This window comes from Podarcis cretensis (assembly GCF_951804945.1).
Source record: "Podarcis cretensis genome assembly, chromosome: 13".
Taxonomy (NCBI): Eukaryota; Metazoa; Chordata; class Lepidosauria; order Squamata; family Lacertidae; genus Podarcis; species Podarcis cretensis.
In genome coordinates this window covers 14198217-14214738 of record NC_137182.1, presented here as the reverse complement: position 1 = coordinate 14214738, position 16522 = coordinate 14198217, and the positions used below count along the sequence as shown (strand labels likewise).

At 44.7% G+C, this 16522-nt stretch overlaps 1 protein-coding gene across 1 annotated transcript; it reads left to right on the top strand.

Annotated features, from left to right (window-relative positions):
* The first annotated feature begins 2943 nt into the window (after window positions 1–2943).
* Window positions 2944–6926, top strand: LOC307201046 (interleukin-8-like). The gene is made up of 4 exons (XM_079950183.1): window positions 2944–3159; window positions 3927–4062; window positions 4855–4938; window positions 5951–6926. Exons 1-4 carry the CDS (start codon window positions 3096–3098, stop codon window positions 5979–5981), a joined length of 315 nt encoding a protein of 104 aa, XP_079806309.1. The 5' UTR covers window positions 2944–3095; the 3' UTR covers window positions 5982–6926.
* Window positions 6927–16522: the final 9596 nt, after the last annotated feature.

Sequence of the window (16522 nt, the reverse complement as noted above, 5' to 3'; positions counted from 1 at the left end):
AACACTGGCTGAAGAGGTCCCCCTCTTTGATGTGCATAGGAATGGGAAAATGTGACATGAAACGCAGCTGGGGAGGGAACTACCTAGCTCTATTTTAAGTCACGAATGCGTAAATAGCTGCACCCCAATATTTATTTACTTATTATTTGCCGATGGGATTGCTAAACTAGAAGGAACAACCACTCAAAAGAAAAACACCTGGGGCTTGACGGTTTTAGAGTGAAAATTGCAGGTGGAGGTATTGTTCAGTCCACCTTGTCCACCCAGCCATACTGCATTTTGAGTCACCTCTTATGCCCTCACCTTTCTAGCTGCATATATAGGCATCATGCCGAAGCCAGAAGTAAACAGAACATGCTACAAAAAGTCACAAAAAGGAGCAGAACAGGGCTGGGGCTGGGGGAGGCGGAAAGGGGTGTTTGCAGTCTTTTTCAGTGGCGTTTCAAATATTCACAATTTCAGTTTTCACCTATGTCACAAGTCAATAGTGATTGCTCCTCCCTGCTTGTTTCCTTCACATCTGATGGGATGGTGTTGCACAGGGCGGGCGCCACTACCGAAAAGGCCCTCTGCCTGGTTCCCTGTAGCTTTGCTTCTCACAATGAGGGAACTGCCAGAAGGCACTCAGCGCTGGATCTCAGTGTCCGGGCTGAACAGTGGGGGTGGAGACGCTCTCAGGTATACTGGGCCGAGGCAGTTTAGGGCTTTAAAGGTCAGCACCAACACTTTGAATTGTGCTCGGAAACGTACTGGAAGCCAATGCAGATCTCTCAGGACAAGTGTTATGTGGTCCCGGTGGCCGCCCCATTCACCAGTCTAGCTGCCGCATTCTGGATTCATTGTAGTTTCCGGGTCGCCTTCAAAGGTAGCCCCACATAGAGTGCATTGCAGTAGTCCAAGTAGTCCAATTAAATTAATTTGGCTTGATTTGTAATATTCGGGAATAATAATAATACTAACAACAACAATTTATTATTTATATGCCGCCCATCTGGCTGGGCTTCCCCAGCCACTCTGGGCGGCTTCCAACAAAATATTAAAATACAGTAATAAACAATCATTTGGATCAAATATTCACGATTTCACTGGAACGTGAGCCCTGCATCAGTTGGGAGTTGCCTGTAGTTTCAGCAGGACAAAAGCTGGGTATAATATCACTGCCAAAGCTAATTTTACTCTCAGTTGGGTGGGGTGGGGGGTTGAACAAGGGGAAACAAAGGCACAGGTGAGAAAGGATGAATGTGAACCAGTGGCATTACTCATACTTGCGCTTTGCTTCGGCCAAAAAAACGAGGATTGTTTAAATGCTGGTCCGCTAAAGCACAAGTGCTATTTTCTGGCATCTGATGGTTTTTTTCAAGACAGAATAAGTCAGAAGGGTGGGGCAGCTCCATACGGATATGTCTTGTATTGACATTGCACTCCCACGCTAGCAATCAAGCCAATCATGAAATCTGCTTTTCCGTGGGAGTCAAAACGGTTATTCTTTAGGGGAAATTACCTCGGACGGGAGTGCCATCAAAAGGAAGAAGAGAGAGAGGCTAAAAATAAATCAGTCTGAAACACAATCCGTCACAATGTATAATTGCACAATTATATAAGATACTATCAAAGAAGTCGGTGCAGATTACAGCCTACGCATGTGATATATTTTATATTAAACTCGCGGGGGAGTGCCCAGTGCTGCTTGGGAATCTGTAGAAACCGAAAAATATTGCCATTTTTAGATGGGTAGAGTAAGTGGTGAGTTTGGACCCCTCGCACCAAAAATGGGGCAAAGTCTTGCCAAAGTCATGTTTCCGTCCGCCATCTTGCTAATCCAAACGCGAATGAAGACTGCCTCCCTCACCTCAGGAACGTTTGCGTTGAGACTGGTGACAATACCTTGAGAGGTGGCTGAACCCATTGGGAACAGAAGGACGGCCACACCACTTTCCAAAATCTATAGTGGATTGCTCAAATGAGGCACCTTCTCGTTCCCTCCCTAGCTATGTATCCGCAGGCATTTTGTCTTCAAGAAAGGCTAGATATTCCTCTTGCCGTTAGCTGCATTAGGGTGAAAATACCAACCAAATGGTGTGAGTTCCTATGAAACTGGAGCCATTTATATGTTCTGTGTGACTGGGCGGGTGCCAGGCATGAGTAGGTTCAGCAGAGGATAATAATAATAATAATAATAATAATAATAATAATAATAATAATAATAATTTATTTCTATCCCGCCCTCCCCAGCCAAAGCCGGGCTCAGAGCGGTTAACAACAGTAAAATAATACAGTGGTACCTCGGGTTAAGTACTTGATTTTGTTCCGGAGGTCTGTTCTTAACCTGAAACTGTTCTTAACCTGAAGCACCACTTTAGCTAATGGGGCCTCCTGCTGCTGCTGTGCCGCCAGAGCCTGATTTCTGTTCTTATCCTGAAGCAAAGTTCTTAACCTGAAGCACTATTTCCAGGTTAGCAGAGTGTGTAACCTGAAGCATATGTAACCCGAGGTACCACTGTACAGCATTCTAAAATCAATTCATTATAAAGTCAGTTTAAATAAGAAATAGTAGTAGTAGTAGTAGTAGTAATAATAACAATAACAATATACCAGCATTTATGTATTTATGTGTTTATTTATATTCCACCCATCTTACATTAAAAACTTCCCTACACAGCTTTGTGGAGAGCTGGAAGAGAAAAGGGATTCCCCCCACACACACACTTTTGCCCCTCTTCTGAAAATTCCCTATACAGTGCAGGTCCTTATAAAAAAACCCAAAACCCTAAGAAACTGCAGAAATGTTATTCAGCTGATAACAAATATTTAGAAATACGTAACGAGTTAGAAGGCACCAAGCTGGATTGAATGCTGCTTCCTGCAGGAACTCAGTCGCAATAGGAAGAGACTTTGCCACAAGATTTCCCAATGACTCATTTGTGAATTGCTTGCGCTGGGAATTTCCTCTGACAGAGTTGAAACATGGTACTTCAGGGCAAGTGAGATGGTATAAAAGCAGCAGGTCTTGCAGAGCTCAGACACAAGCCTTCTGAAGCACTCCAAGTACCCTGCCTTTCAGGACAGCAGCCAAGAGAGAAATTCCTTGCCTCAACATGAACTCCAAGGTTGTTGTTGCAGTTCTGGCTCTTTTCGTGCTCTCCAGCTCTCTGACGGAAGGTAAGCAAGACATTGCCGCTGAACTTTATTTAAAGAGTCCCAGGGGGCTGCGCTTATGACCGTAGCCGCAGATACCACAATCCTACAGGGAGAAAGAATAGCTGATAATGCAGAAACAGTTCCTCAAGCTTGTTTGGAAGAACGTGAGCCAATGAGATTAAATAGGATGTTACGCAAAGTGATTATATGTAAAACCCATAAAAATTATTATTAAAAAATAAATAAATAGAAGAATGCTTAAGATAAACAGAGCTACAAATCCGCAGAAATGTTTGCCATCCTTGTTTTACGTCGCTCCACTTGGTTCCCTCTGGGCATATCTTCACTTCTCTAGTATAGCTTATTAAATAAATTCAGGGAGGTTAGGCAATTATTAGGTTTTTAGGTATCTATTGCCTTCTCCCAAATTGAAATGCTTTTTATTGATGATGTCTAAGTTGGTGCATCAATTAAAATGAAACCCGTGGAAACCTGCAGTTGTCAGCAACGGTCCGCTGTTTAGGGTAGCTGCTAACCCTAATGTTGAGATTCCTGCAGTGCAGGGGATGGGATAGAGGACCTTTGGGTGTCCCTACGATTCTATGACTCTATGACTCTAGCTCATAAAAATACAAGGATGCACTACCAGCTGAATGGCATCGAAGAGGCCTAGAGAAAAGCAACTTTTTAAGTTGTGCTTTGGGGGCGGGGGTCCAGATGTTCAGTGTAAAGATGTTTTGTAAAGAGAGTTGTCCCATTTAACCGGTTTCTATCCTGCTCTTTCGTAGGTGTCTCACTGGCCCGGATCGGGAGCGAGCTGCGCTGCCAATGCATAAGCACCCATTCCACATTTATCCCGACCAGACACATTCAAGATGTCAAACTGACCCAAAGTGGACCCCACTGCAAGAATGTTGAAATCATGTAAGTCTGCTTTTGGAATGTGAGACTCTCTCTTGCTAGATTTAGAGCCCCATGTACCAAGATGGGACGCAGGTGGCACTGTGGGTTAAACCACAGAGCCTAGGGCTTGCCGATCAGAAGGTTGGCGGTTCGAATCCCCACAACGGGATGAGCTCCCGTTGCTCGGTCCCTGCTCCTGCCAACCTAGCAGTTTGAAAGCACGTCAAAGTACAAGTAGATAAATAGGTACTGCTCCAGCGGGAAGGTAAACGGCGTTTCCGTGCGCTGCTCTGGTTCGCCAGAAGCAGCTTAGTCATGCTGGCCACATGACCTGGAAGCTGTACGCCGGCTCCCTCGGCCAGTAAAGCGAGATGAGCGCCGCAACCCCAGAGTCGGCCACGACAGGACCTTATGGTCAGGGGTCCCTTTACCTTTACCTACCAAGACATTCTGCAGCGAAAAGGCCCGTTGCACAACTCCCATGTGTTTAAAACTCCCGGCTGGGTCGTTTCCCAGTAGATTGTGCTTGTGGATGAGTGTCTTCCCCAGTTGTGGAAAAGAAATAGCAAAAATATCATGAACTGTTCCACTGAAACTGTAAGTGGACATTCTTTAAAAAGTTGATTACTAGGGGATTTGACATGCCCCCCCCCCATTTAAGACATTTAACCAAGTGGTTAGGTTCTTGTCAATGTTCTTGCATCATGAATGTATCGAAGGGTGTTATATAAATCTAAACAAACAGACAAATAAACAGATAAATCACACTCTGCAATGAAGATGCCTGACCTTCCTGTTTCCCTTTGCTTGCAGTGCTACTCTTAAGGACGGGAAAGAAGTGTGCTTGGAGCCCACAGCTAGATGGGTGAAAGTGATAATCAAAGCCATCCTTGATAAGTAAGTTGTTATTCTCTTCTGGTTTTAAGAACACTGCAATGCTATGCACATATATATTTGGCAGTAAGCTCCATTGGACACAGTGAGACTCTGGTTCAAACATGCCTAAAACTGTGCTGCAAAGCTTATTTTCAATTAGGTTTGTGCAAGAAAACTTCCAGGCGCCACTGTCCCCATGGGTCTGATTTGTCCCTTCTCCTTCCAGATATACCCCAAATCCTTCACCTGCCCCTCTTTGCAGGCTGCATCCACAACCAGACAAACGTTCATAAACCTTGTGATCAATAACTATAATGTTCTAATGGCTAGCAAAAGAAAACGGGATACACAAAGGAGATATTTTGTTGCCTTAGCCCTGGACCAAGCTTGTGGTCCTTCAGATGTCCCATAAGCCCTAGCGAGGACAGGCAACGATGATGGGAGTTGTAATTCGACAATATCTGCAGGGCTGCCGATTCCCCATCCCTGCCACAGACCATGGCTAAGTCCCTGAAATATTAGGGTCATCTAGTCCAACCCCCTGCAGAGGATGATTTTCGTTGGTGCAATCTTTGCAAGAACCAGGCTTAACTGGGCATATCTGAACAGAGACTCAGGGCGCACTTCCACTTTCCCCATGCATAGAAACACTGGTCAGAGCCATTTTCTGCTTGTCCTGAGCTATCTAGGCCTGAATCTGAACATTTTTGTCTCTGCTTTCCTCCAGAAAACCCCCTCTTTGGTGCTAAAACAGAACAAACAGCAATCCGTGGAACACTCAATTGCTTTTTGTTCCAATTTTGCACTAAAGATCAGGTTTCCCCAGGGGAAAGCAGGAAGGCAAATAGAGGTTTGAAACCCTATCAGACGTTAGCAAACATGACTCCATGCCTCAGCTTTGCCCATTAACTGAACCAGACCTTTAATGATACTGAACATCTATTTTTTGCTTTTAAAAAATAGCTCATTTCAGTTCTCCCGGGCCATTCCGTCGACTTGTTTCTAACCTCTCCTCGCTTTTCCTTTATTCCAGGGCTCAAGCCAGTGCAGAATCCCAGCTATAAGGAAAAAACGTTCAGAATCTCTACTGTTTTGCTTCCTGAAAGAAGCTGAGCCATTTCTACCAAGCCTACTTTATATAAGAGCCTTTTATAAATGGGGATATTTTGGTCTTATTTATGTATTTATTTTACAACTTTGCTGATAGAAAACCCTTTGTAAGGATGTATTTAAAATAAGTGTAAAAGGAAGGCCTTGTGCAGGAAGCAGGAAGATGAGGTGGTTAAGTCAAGGTGATTTGGAAAGTGGAATGTATTGCTAAGTGCAGTAGCAATAGTGGTGAAACTGTGTGTACACCAAGCCATTATTATAGTACAAATTGGCAAATCCTGGTCCCTTGGGGCACAGGCAAAGCTAACACAGCTGCATCAAGAGAGCCAGCTACCTACTGTTGATCACTTTAGTAGTTACAGCACCAGGAGACACGGGTTCAAATCCCCACTCAGCCGTGAAACTCAACCTATGGCCTTGGGCTGGTCCATTTCTGTCAGCCAAATCTACCTCATGAGGTTGAGGGGGAAAGAGCCCTGTGTGATGCTACAAGCACCAGAGGAAGGGTGGAATGAAATGTTATTTAGTTAATATCTGTCATATCTGAAGTGCCTTTCAGATATTTTGTTTTTTTTCCCCAGTTTCTAACCTATTTATTCACATGGTCATATCTGAAGTAATTATTTGTTGTCCTTCAAATCTTCTGTGTCTGATTTTTATTTTTATTATTATTATAGTCATATTTAAGTTGGGGGGGGGGATCTTATTTATTCAAATGGTTTGTCAAAGCACAGCCTGAAGTTTTCCTCACGAGAATTCCTCACGCAGAGATGCCATTCTGAAGCCTCGCGTTTGCACATGAGATGTCTTTATTTATGTATTTATTGACCGAGAAATGTTGAGCACTGTCAAAGCATGTTTGCCTGTGTGCAACGGAATAAATTATTTTCATGTTGAAATACGGAGTTCCTTTGTCTTGTCGCTGCAGTAAGTGTATGTTTGGCTTCATCTTTGCTTCATTAGAGGGATTTCACACGTAAGCAGGACAGAAAGCATTTTTACTGGGGGTGTGGGGAAGATAACAGGATCAGCCCCACCCATGAGGCAGACTGAGGGAGTCCCCTCAGCCAGTGGCAGAATCCAAAGGGTGCCTTCATGGGCAATCCTTGTTGTTGGATTAACAGCTGCAGTGAGATTCGGCTCCCGGCAAGATCTCATGAGAGCCCCGCAAAATCTCACGAGAGTCCCACAAGATTGTTCAAAGGCCTCTGGAGGCCTCTTGCAGCCTTCCAGAGACCCTGCAAAGTGAGGTTTCTTTCTTTCTTTCTTTCTTTCTTTCTTTCTTTCTTTCTTTCTTTCTATAATTTTTATTAACAGACCAATCAAATCAAATCACATTAATACCAAATTACAAAGCCAAATTTTAAATTTTTGTTGGGGGTACCTATATTTCAAGTTCCGACAGGGATCCAATCATCTTGTTGCTGCTTTAATGTCCACAAATCCGACCAAATGATGTACACAATTCTATCCAATCCTTTCTTGCTGTTTTCCACATCTCTTCTTGTTATTTTCATATATTGAGAAGTGAGGTTTCAGCAGGGGCAGCAAGTGGGGGTCAGGGGGCGGCACATGCACAAACCAACACCTTCCCATTGCAGGCAGCGAAATGGGCCACCTCTGCCAGATAAACAAGTCTGTGAGGAAGAGGTTGGGGCTTCGGCGTGTCTTGCACAAAAATCAGGCTGGACAAGTTGCTGGGGTGTCCAGCAGAGGACACTGCCCAGGGGAGCCAAAGGACCCCTGGATAGTAAAGTCCAGTCAAAGGCGACTATAGGGTGCGGCGCTCATCACGCTTTTCAGGCCAAGAGAGCCGGCGTTTGTCCACAGACAGCTTTCCCGGTCTGCTGTAGGAATTCTAAGGTCTCAAATATAGAACAAATGTTGATAATTGCAACAAGGAAAACACACATGCATAAGTATATAAACCACATGTCTAAAATGGTGCAGGAGAGCAATCGAAAAGCCAGGGATCAGCAAACTTTTTCAGCCCGGGGCCAGTCCACTGTCCCTCAGACCTTGTGGGGGGGGACGGGGACGACAGACTATATTTTGAAGGGAAAAAATGAATGAATTCCTATGCCCCACAAATAACGCGGAGATGCATTTTAAATAAAAGCACACATTCTACTCATGTAAAAACACCAGGCAGGCCCCACAAATAACCCAGAGATGCATTTTAAATAAAAGGACGCATTCTACTCATGTAAAAACATGCTGATTCCCGGACTGTCTGCGGACCGGATTGAGAAGGCGATTGGGCCGAATCTGGCCCCCAGGCCTTAGTTTGCCTACCCATGTCCTAAAGATTCTCAATATTTCCTCTGCCTCCTTAACTCCCTTGCCTGATAGCAATCGGGAAATTCCTGAAGGGATTCCTCTCCTATATCTATGAGCCTCCTTGGTATTAATTGTCATTGTTTGCCCAGATGCTCGGCATTGAGGGATCCTGATTGTCTTATCAAATGCGAATGTTTTGTGTAAACTGTTTCTGGAACTATGCAAAACTTGCTAAATCCTCAGGAACATCACCCCTTGGCCTGCCTGAGCCACATTAACCCCACCTTATGTGTGATGAAATTTCTGACTTCTTGTAGCACAGATGTCCTTCTCCACGCCAAAATAAAAACCCTTAAAAGAGAGGTTTTCTTCTGGTTTCGGGGTCTCTCTTGCCTCCTTGCCAGGAGGGGAGGGAACTCTGTTGCAACAGAAAAATAAAGATCTGCTTTGCTTTCACTTCATCCTGCCCTCCATCCACTCATCTCTGACTGATCGCAGACTTAGGGGAATCAGTCCCTTGGGGAGTTCGGCAGCAAAAGCCAACCACCCCTATTTTCTCTATATCACGGGTCATGTGGCCAGCATGACTAAACTGCTTCTGGCGCAATGGGACACTGTGACGGAAGCCAGAGTGCACAGAAACGCCGCTAACCTTCCCGCCGCAGTGGTACCTATTTATCTACTTGCACTGGTATGCTTTCGAACTGCTAGGTTGGCAGAAGCTGGGACAAGACAACAGGAGCACACTCAATTTTGCGGATTTGAACCACCAACCTTCCGATTGGCAAGCCCAAGAGGCTCAGTGGTTTAGAGCACAGCGCCACCAGCTCTCCTTTTCCAGAAACAGAGTGGTGTTTGAGCATGTTCCTGGTTTGCAAGTCTTGCCTGGGGGCATCTCACGTTAAAGAGCGCTGTGCAAAAGCAACAGTTTATGGTTGGGTAAGATTCCTGTGATTCTTAAAGGGGACCCTCGCCCATTCCTGGGGGGTAACAGAACGCAGCTTGTTTTGGGGTGCAGGGGCAGGGAAACCTCACTTTCTTATTGAGGCACCTCACGTTTGGCTCTGTTTTTGAGCTCCCCTGAGAATAAGGGGAAAGGAAACAACTGCAACCTCATAGAGCAAACATGCTTTTTTGAAAAACAAAACAAACAAAAACAGAAGTGCTTGACTCTGCTACTTTTATCTTGAAGGAAAAGGAGTTGATAGGCAGTTGTTGCTGGTGGAGTGAAGAGAGACATCCGTATAGGAAACAGTTACAGTGGTACCTCGGGTTAAGTACTTAATTCATTCCGGAGGTCCGTTCTTAACCTGAAACTGGTCTTAACCTGAGGTACCACTTTAGCTAATGGGGCCTCCCGCTGCCACCAGAGCACGATTTCTGTTCTCATCCTGAAGCAAAGTTCTTAACCTGAAGCACTATTTCTGGGTTAGTGGAGTCTGTAACCTGAAGCGTATGTAACCTGAAGTGTATGTAACCCGAGGTACCACTGTACAGCATCTCCCTTACCCTGCCCTGAGACTGAGGCTAAAAAAAGCAGTGATGGTGGTGGTACTAAACACTCTCTCCCCCCCCCCCCCCGCCACCAGGGCATTTCCAGACAATCCCTTGAACATTCATCCCAATTTATTTCTAGGAAGATTAGATGATGTTGGCAATGGAATGAGCAATCATTCTGTTTGCGGGGAGGTTAGATGATGTTGCGTCAGACCACTGTAAGCAGAGGAAAACGTTACCAGGATTTTAATCTCACTCGTAATGTAACAAATACTATGGACAATACGGACAAATACAAAAGACAGACTATGAAATTATATGCAGTTGGAAATGTTAACAATAGGACCCATGGCAAGGATGGGGGTGGGGGAAGCCTCGAGATTCAGAGAAATATGTATTCTGTGGATATGTATTTGGCATTGTAATGGATTTACATTTGTAAAATCAAATAAAAATGATTTCAAAAAAGAAGAAGACAATGTTGTATCAAAGCAAGCGTCATCCCATGGTTTCCAGCGCATTTCCCCATTACTTTCCTTGTCGTAAAAGAAATAAAAAAACGAATCGGGTTTGTTGAACATGTCCTCCCTATTGACTATAATTGTGCAAGCTGACTTTGCCATTGGGTGACTGAATGTTACCTAAAACAGTGGCTGTCTGGAAGTACCTGCACTGCTGCTTCCTTTCAGCGCTTTCTCTTCTGAGGTGATCGCGAAGTCGGCAAGCATGTGAAGGTGGGGTCTGCTCCTAACATGTCCAAGGCATATTTACACCCCATTAACAGTCTTGGGTTCCTCCAAAGAACCACAGGAACTGTCGCTTACCCCTCAGAGAGCTACAATACCTAGGATTCTTTGTGAGGAGGCAGCATGCTTTAAATATGCTTTAAATAGACAGTGCAGATGTGCATGATCTGATAATAATAATACAGCGGTACCTCGGGTTACATACGCTTCAGGTTACAGTCTCCATTAACCCAGAAATAGTACCTCCAGTTAAGAACTTTGCTTCAGGTTGAGAACAGAAATTGTGCTCCGGCGGTACAGCGGCAGCAGGAGGCCACATTAGCTAAAGTGGTGCTTCAGGTTAAGAACAGTTTCAGGTTAAGAACGGACCTCCGGAACGAATTAAATACTTAACCCGAGGTACCACTGTAATAATAATAATAATAATAATAATAATAATAATAATAATTTATTATTTATACCCCGCCCATCTGGCTGGGTTTCTCCAGCCACTCTGGGCAGCTTCCAACAAAACACTAAAATACAATAACCTATTAAACATTAAAAGCTTGTTAAAATAATTCAGCATTAATACACACATATTGCGAATATACAAACATACATTTCATACAATCCTTAAAAATGTTCAAACATACCTACACTCAACCCCACAGATAATTCCTTTTCCCATCACCACCCACCACCCCTCACCCCACCTTTGTGTTAGACTTCCAATCTACCCAATTGCAATTTCTTTCCACTTCTATTACTTTCTTCCACACACCTTCATGCTTCTTTTTCTATTACACATTGTTATCCATCTTATTTAGTATTTCAGTATTTAAAACGGAACTAGCTTATTCTAATAGGAGTTCTGATTTTTCAATATGGTTTTGCAAGTATCCTTTAAACACCCTTCCAGTCCCTGTCTATCTTCTCTTTTGAGATCCTTCCAATTTCTCCCATTGTTTTGGATATATTGTAGTACTCCAATAATTTGGCAAGCCACTCTATTTTTGTCGGTATAATACTACTTTTCCAATTTTTCCCAATCAATAGCCTTGCGGCTGCAACCCCATAGTTGCCTTTGACAGTACTTAACCGTCCAGGGATCCTTTACTTTTTTACCTGTTCTTTTCTAGCCTCTGCTGAAGGGTGGGAGAATGAGGGAGAGGCTACTGTTTACGGCTTGATTGCTCTTCCTCCCTAACAACTGGTGCTCTGCCTTCCAGTTAACAGTGGCAGTAAAAAGCATGCTGAACACCACAGTGTACCTTTCAGTCAATGAACTTGATAAGGCCCTTGGTTCAGCACTTGCAAAAGAAACTACTTATCTTCTCTGTTCCTTTCTGGCACAGTGCACAAATTAATTCCCAGCATTTGCAAGAGGTGGGTGGTAACCACTAACTCAGCCGCCTTAAAAAAAAAAAAAGAAAGGATTAGAGAAGCTAGAGGATTGTGGCCTGTGTTTGCATTGTTGTTTTGTTTGCACCCAGCAAAGATGATTCGTTTCCCTTTGCCAAGGGATTTATTTACAGCACTGCTCTTTGGTCCCGCTTGCTTGGCCCTCAGATAAAAATCTGGCCCTTGGACCAAAAAAAGGTTGCCAACCGCGGAGCAAGTACAGTGGTACCTTGGGTTAAGTACTTAATTCGTTCCGGAGGTCCGTTCTTAACCTGAAACTGTTCTTAACCTGAAGCACCACTTTAGCTAATGGGGTTTCCTGCTGCTGTCGTGCCGCCAGAGCACAGTTTCTGTTCTCATCCTGAAGCAAAGTTCTTAACCTGAAGCACTATTTCTGGGTTAGTGGAGTCTGTAACCTGACGCATATGTAACCTGAAGTGTATGTAACCCGAGGTACCACTGTAGACCACACCAGTAGGAGACCCACCTTATTTTTACGGTTGTTATTGTTGGCATCTGTCTGCCTTGAGAGACAATGGAGTATGCCTTTGGAGGTGAAGCCAAACCGCTGAGTTAGCAGCCCTGAAGTGACCTCCCTGGGGTGGGAGCCTGGGCAGTGCGTATGGAGGTCCTGAGCTGCCCAGATGACAAGACCACCATCTTGGCCTCGCTGATGTGGTCCAAAGGAAAGCAGAGCAATATGTTGGGCACCAGCTTGGCTGCAGGAGTTGCTGGAAGGATGCAAGGCGCCATTGAATCTTTGAACTGTGTGCTTACTGACCAGGATGTTCCTGTGACATTGGCACAACAGTGCAATAGCAGTGGATTCATACAGGACCTTCCTCATATTATTCTGCTCTATTAGTTGTTCTGTGTTGCCGTCCAAATATTATTAAAAGGTACAGGGACCCCTGACCATTAGGTCCAGTCGTGACCGACTCTGGGGTTGCGGCGCTCATCTCGCTTTATTGGCCGAGGGAGCCGGCGTACAGCTTCCGGGTCATGTGGCCAGCATGACTAAGCCGCTTCTGGCAAACCAGAGCAGCGCACGGAAACAACGTTTACCTTCCCGCAGGAGCGGTACCTATTTATGTACTTGCACTTTGACATGCTTTCAAACTTCTAGGTTGGCAGGAGCAGGGACCGAGCAACGGGAGCTCACCCCATCGCGGGGATTCAAACCACCGACCTTCTGATGGGCAAGTCCTAGGCTCTGTGGTTTAATCCACAACGCCACCCGCATCCCCCAATATTAATACATTAAGGTAAAAAAGGTAAAGGACCCCTGGACAGTTAAATCCAGTCAAAGGCGACTATGGGGTTGCGGCTCTCATCTTGCTTTCAGGCCGAGGGAGCTGGCGTTTGTCCACTGACAGCTTTCCGGGTCCTGTAGCCTGCATGACTAAACCGCTTCTGGTGCAACAGAACACCATGACGGAAACTAGAGTGCACAGAAATGCCGTTTACCTTACCTCCACAGCGGTACCTATTTATCTACTTGCACTAGCATGCTTTCGAACTGGTAGGTTTGCAGGAGCTGGGACAGAGCAACAGGAGCTCACCCTGTTATGGGGATTCAAACCTCTGACCTTCTGATCAGCAAGCCCAAGTGGCTCAGTGGTTTAGACCACAGCGCCACCCACGTCCCATTACAGTGGTGCCTCTGGTTGCGGACGGGATCTGTTCCGGAGCTCCAGTCCGGAGGGACCGCTTCTGCGCATGTGTGCGTGCAAAACCCAGAAAAATACTTCCAGGTTTGCCGCGTTCGCATCCTGAAGGATACGCAACTGGAGGTGTGCGTATCCAGAGGGACCACTGTATTACATTATTGCCATGCAGAAGGGCACCCTTGAACTATAACGCAATTTAGACTTCAGGGGAGAGTCTGCAATATTTAGGTCATGCCCAGAAGACTCTTGTTTAGGGAATTTGACCCTCCATTCCAGTGCAAGTCATCCCCAAGGGACAAATGTGCCGTTTCCTTGAACCTGTGCTGAACTCGTGCCAAATCCTCAGGGCTCGCTGACACAAGGATGAGCCCAAGTTTTGTGGTCGGGATGTCTGGCCCTAAGACTGAGGGTGTGTCCCAAAGAAGAGATTGCAGCTCTTTAGCCTCAACCAGCCAGAGGCAGGAAACACAAACATTTCCATACTCTGCTTATCAGTTAAATACACCACGTATCGGCTCTAATCCCATGAAACGCAAGAGGAGAAAAACAGCTTTTGCATCTGGAGTACCACGCTCTGGAATGATTCATGGAGCGAATAGGGCAGACTGTTGCTTGTCCGTCCTCTCAGAGCCAGCGCAGGGCTGAGACTCTGGTTTAACCAGCAGGGCCAGCCCTATCATTAGGGAGAGTGAGGCAGTTGCCTCCGGCGGCAGATACTGAGCGCTGGAGAGTGGCAACGTGGTGTCAGAAGTGCCTAAGCTAGGTCGCTTTCTCATCACCAGCGCTGGGCCAGTTTGGTTGCTTCCTCTATGAGCAACTGTGTGTGTGTCACTAGTTCCCTGTTCACTAGGTCTGTGTGTCACTAGTTCCCTGGTCATTAGTTCTGTCTGCTTTGCTTGTAATTATGGCAATTTTCTGGATTAGGCATGAGAGACTCGGATGCTAAGTGGTTGCCTGCATGCCAAATCAGAGGCAGGAAGTAAGTGTGTGGGTGGCTGCTATAATAAGATATTCACTTGCTGACAGTCCATATTTGGGGGGAGGGCCCCCTTCATCCTCAAATAGACCCTATGTTAGAGCAAGTCGCTGTGATTTGACCACATCTCAATCAAATCTCTGTGTGCTGCACAATATTTAATTTAATTTAATTTGCATTTGCATCCTCAAAAAACACTCGTACCTTTGAAAGCAGCACAGTTCTTTCCCTTGCCACCTAAAGGACGCCCCCTGCAACAGACATGCTATTAAAATTTTATTTATACTTTTCATATATATACATTTCATTGATTTTACAGTCATTTTGACATTCTAAAACTTGACTTCCTTCCCCCTCTTTCTGCAGTTCCTTAAATTTATTTTTAACATCTTCTGCATATCCAAATTAACACACTCATTTATTTCTCTTCTTTAAATATATACTCTTATTTAACTGCAGGTTATTACAATAATCCTGCCAGTGTTTTTATCTGTTTACAGTTTGTCTGTAAATATTCCAAAAACCATTTCCATTCTTTTATAAAAAGTTTGTTATCTCGATTTCTTATTCTTCCTGTAAGTTTCACCATTTCTTCATATTCCATAAGTTTTTGTATCCATTCTACCTTTGCTGGGACTTCTTCCTCTTCCCATTTTCGGGCAACTTTCATTCTTGCCACTGTAGTCGCATACAACGCGGGTAGCGCTGTAGGTTAAACCACAGACTTGCCGATCAGAAGGTCGGCAGTTTGAATCCCCGCGATGGGGTGAGCTCCTGTTGCTCAGTCCCTGCTCCTGCCAACCTAGCAGTTCGAAAGCACGCCAGTGCAAGTAGATAAATAGGTACCACTCCAGCGGGAAGGTAAACGTCGTTTCCGTGTGCTGCTTAGTCAGAAGCAGCTTAGTCATGCCAGACACATGACCCGGAAGCTGTCTGCGGACAAACGCCGGCTCCCCCGGCCAATAAAGTGAGATGAGCATGGCAACCCCAGAGTCGGTCATGACTGGACCTAATGGTCAGGGGTCCCTTTACCTTTATCCTTATAATTTCCAAGAGAAAGTCTTCTGGTTGTTTTTTTAAAAAAACAAACATTCTTTTAAACATGCTATTCTCTGACACGTACTATTAGCGCAAGAAAAAGCTTCAGAACTAAATGACATTTTTAAGAAATGTGTGCCTTCAGAATGTTCATCTAGGCATGTTGTCACCAGCAAAGTCGCAATCTTTTGCTTCACCACGTGCAATATTGGGAAGTTTTCTAGGTTCCCCCTGCCCTCTTATGCAATATTTCACAGGCTGTCACTCGGAAGCACTTCCACAAAATGTGCTGAAAAGGCCATTTGGGCTTTGAGTCACAGAAAGCCAACAACATACAAAGAATGAAAGGTTCACAAAATGACCATGTCTGCTAATAGGCTGAGTTGCTTGGTAGCTAATCAGGGTATCTGCCAAATGTTTACCTGCCCAATAGTCAGAGTGGACCGTTTCTTGATCTAAGGCTTGCGCTCACCTATCCTGCTAAGCCACTTCCCCATTTATTCATCGTATTTAAAGCCCACCTGGCTGTAATTGTAATCCAGTTCTTTCATCTTGCAATATTCCCTTCATATTCTCCACCACCACCTCATGAACACCCTAAGACAGTGATGGCAAACCTTTTAGAAACCCAGCGCCCAAACTGCAACCCAAAACTCACTTACTTATCGCAAAGTGCCAACACGGCAATTTAACCTGTATATCTCATTTTTTCCTGTGTGTTTCATGTTTCTTCTTTATGACTGCTGTTGTAACAAATAATCCTTCATAGAAGTTATTGCATTACATTCTTCATTAAATTATCTTTCCATTAATATATAATTTTATGGTATAACTCAGTGTGTTTTTTTCTAAAAAAAAATGTTTAGGGGTACTCTCATATTGACTCAAGAAAACCACCACAGGGC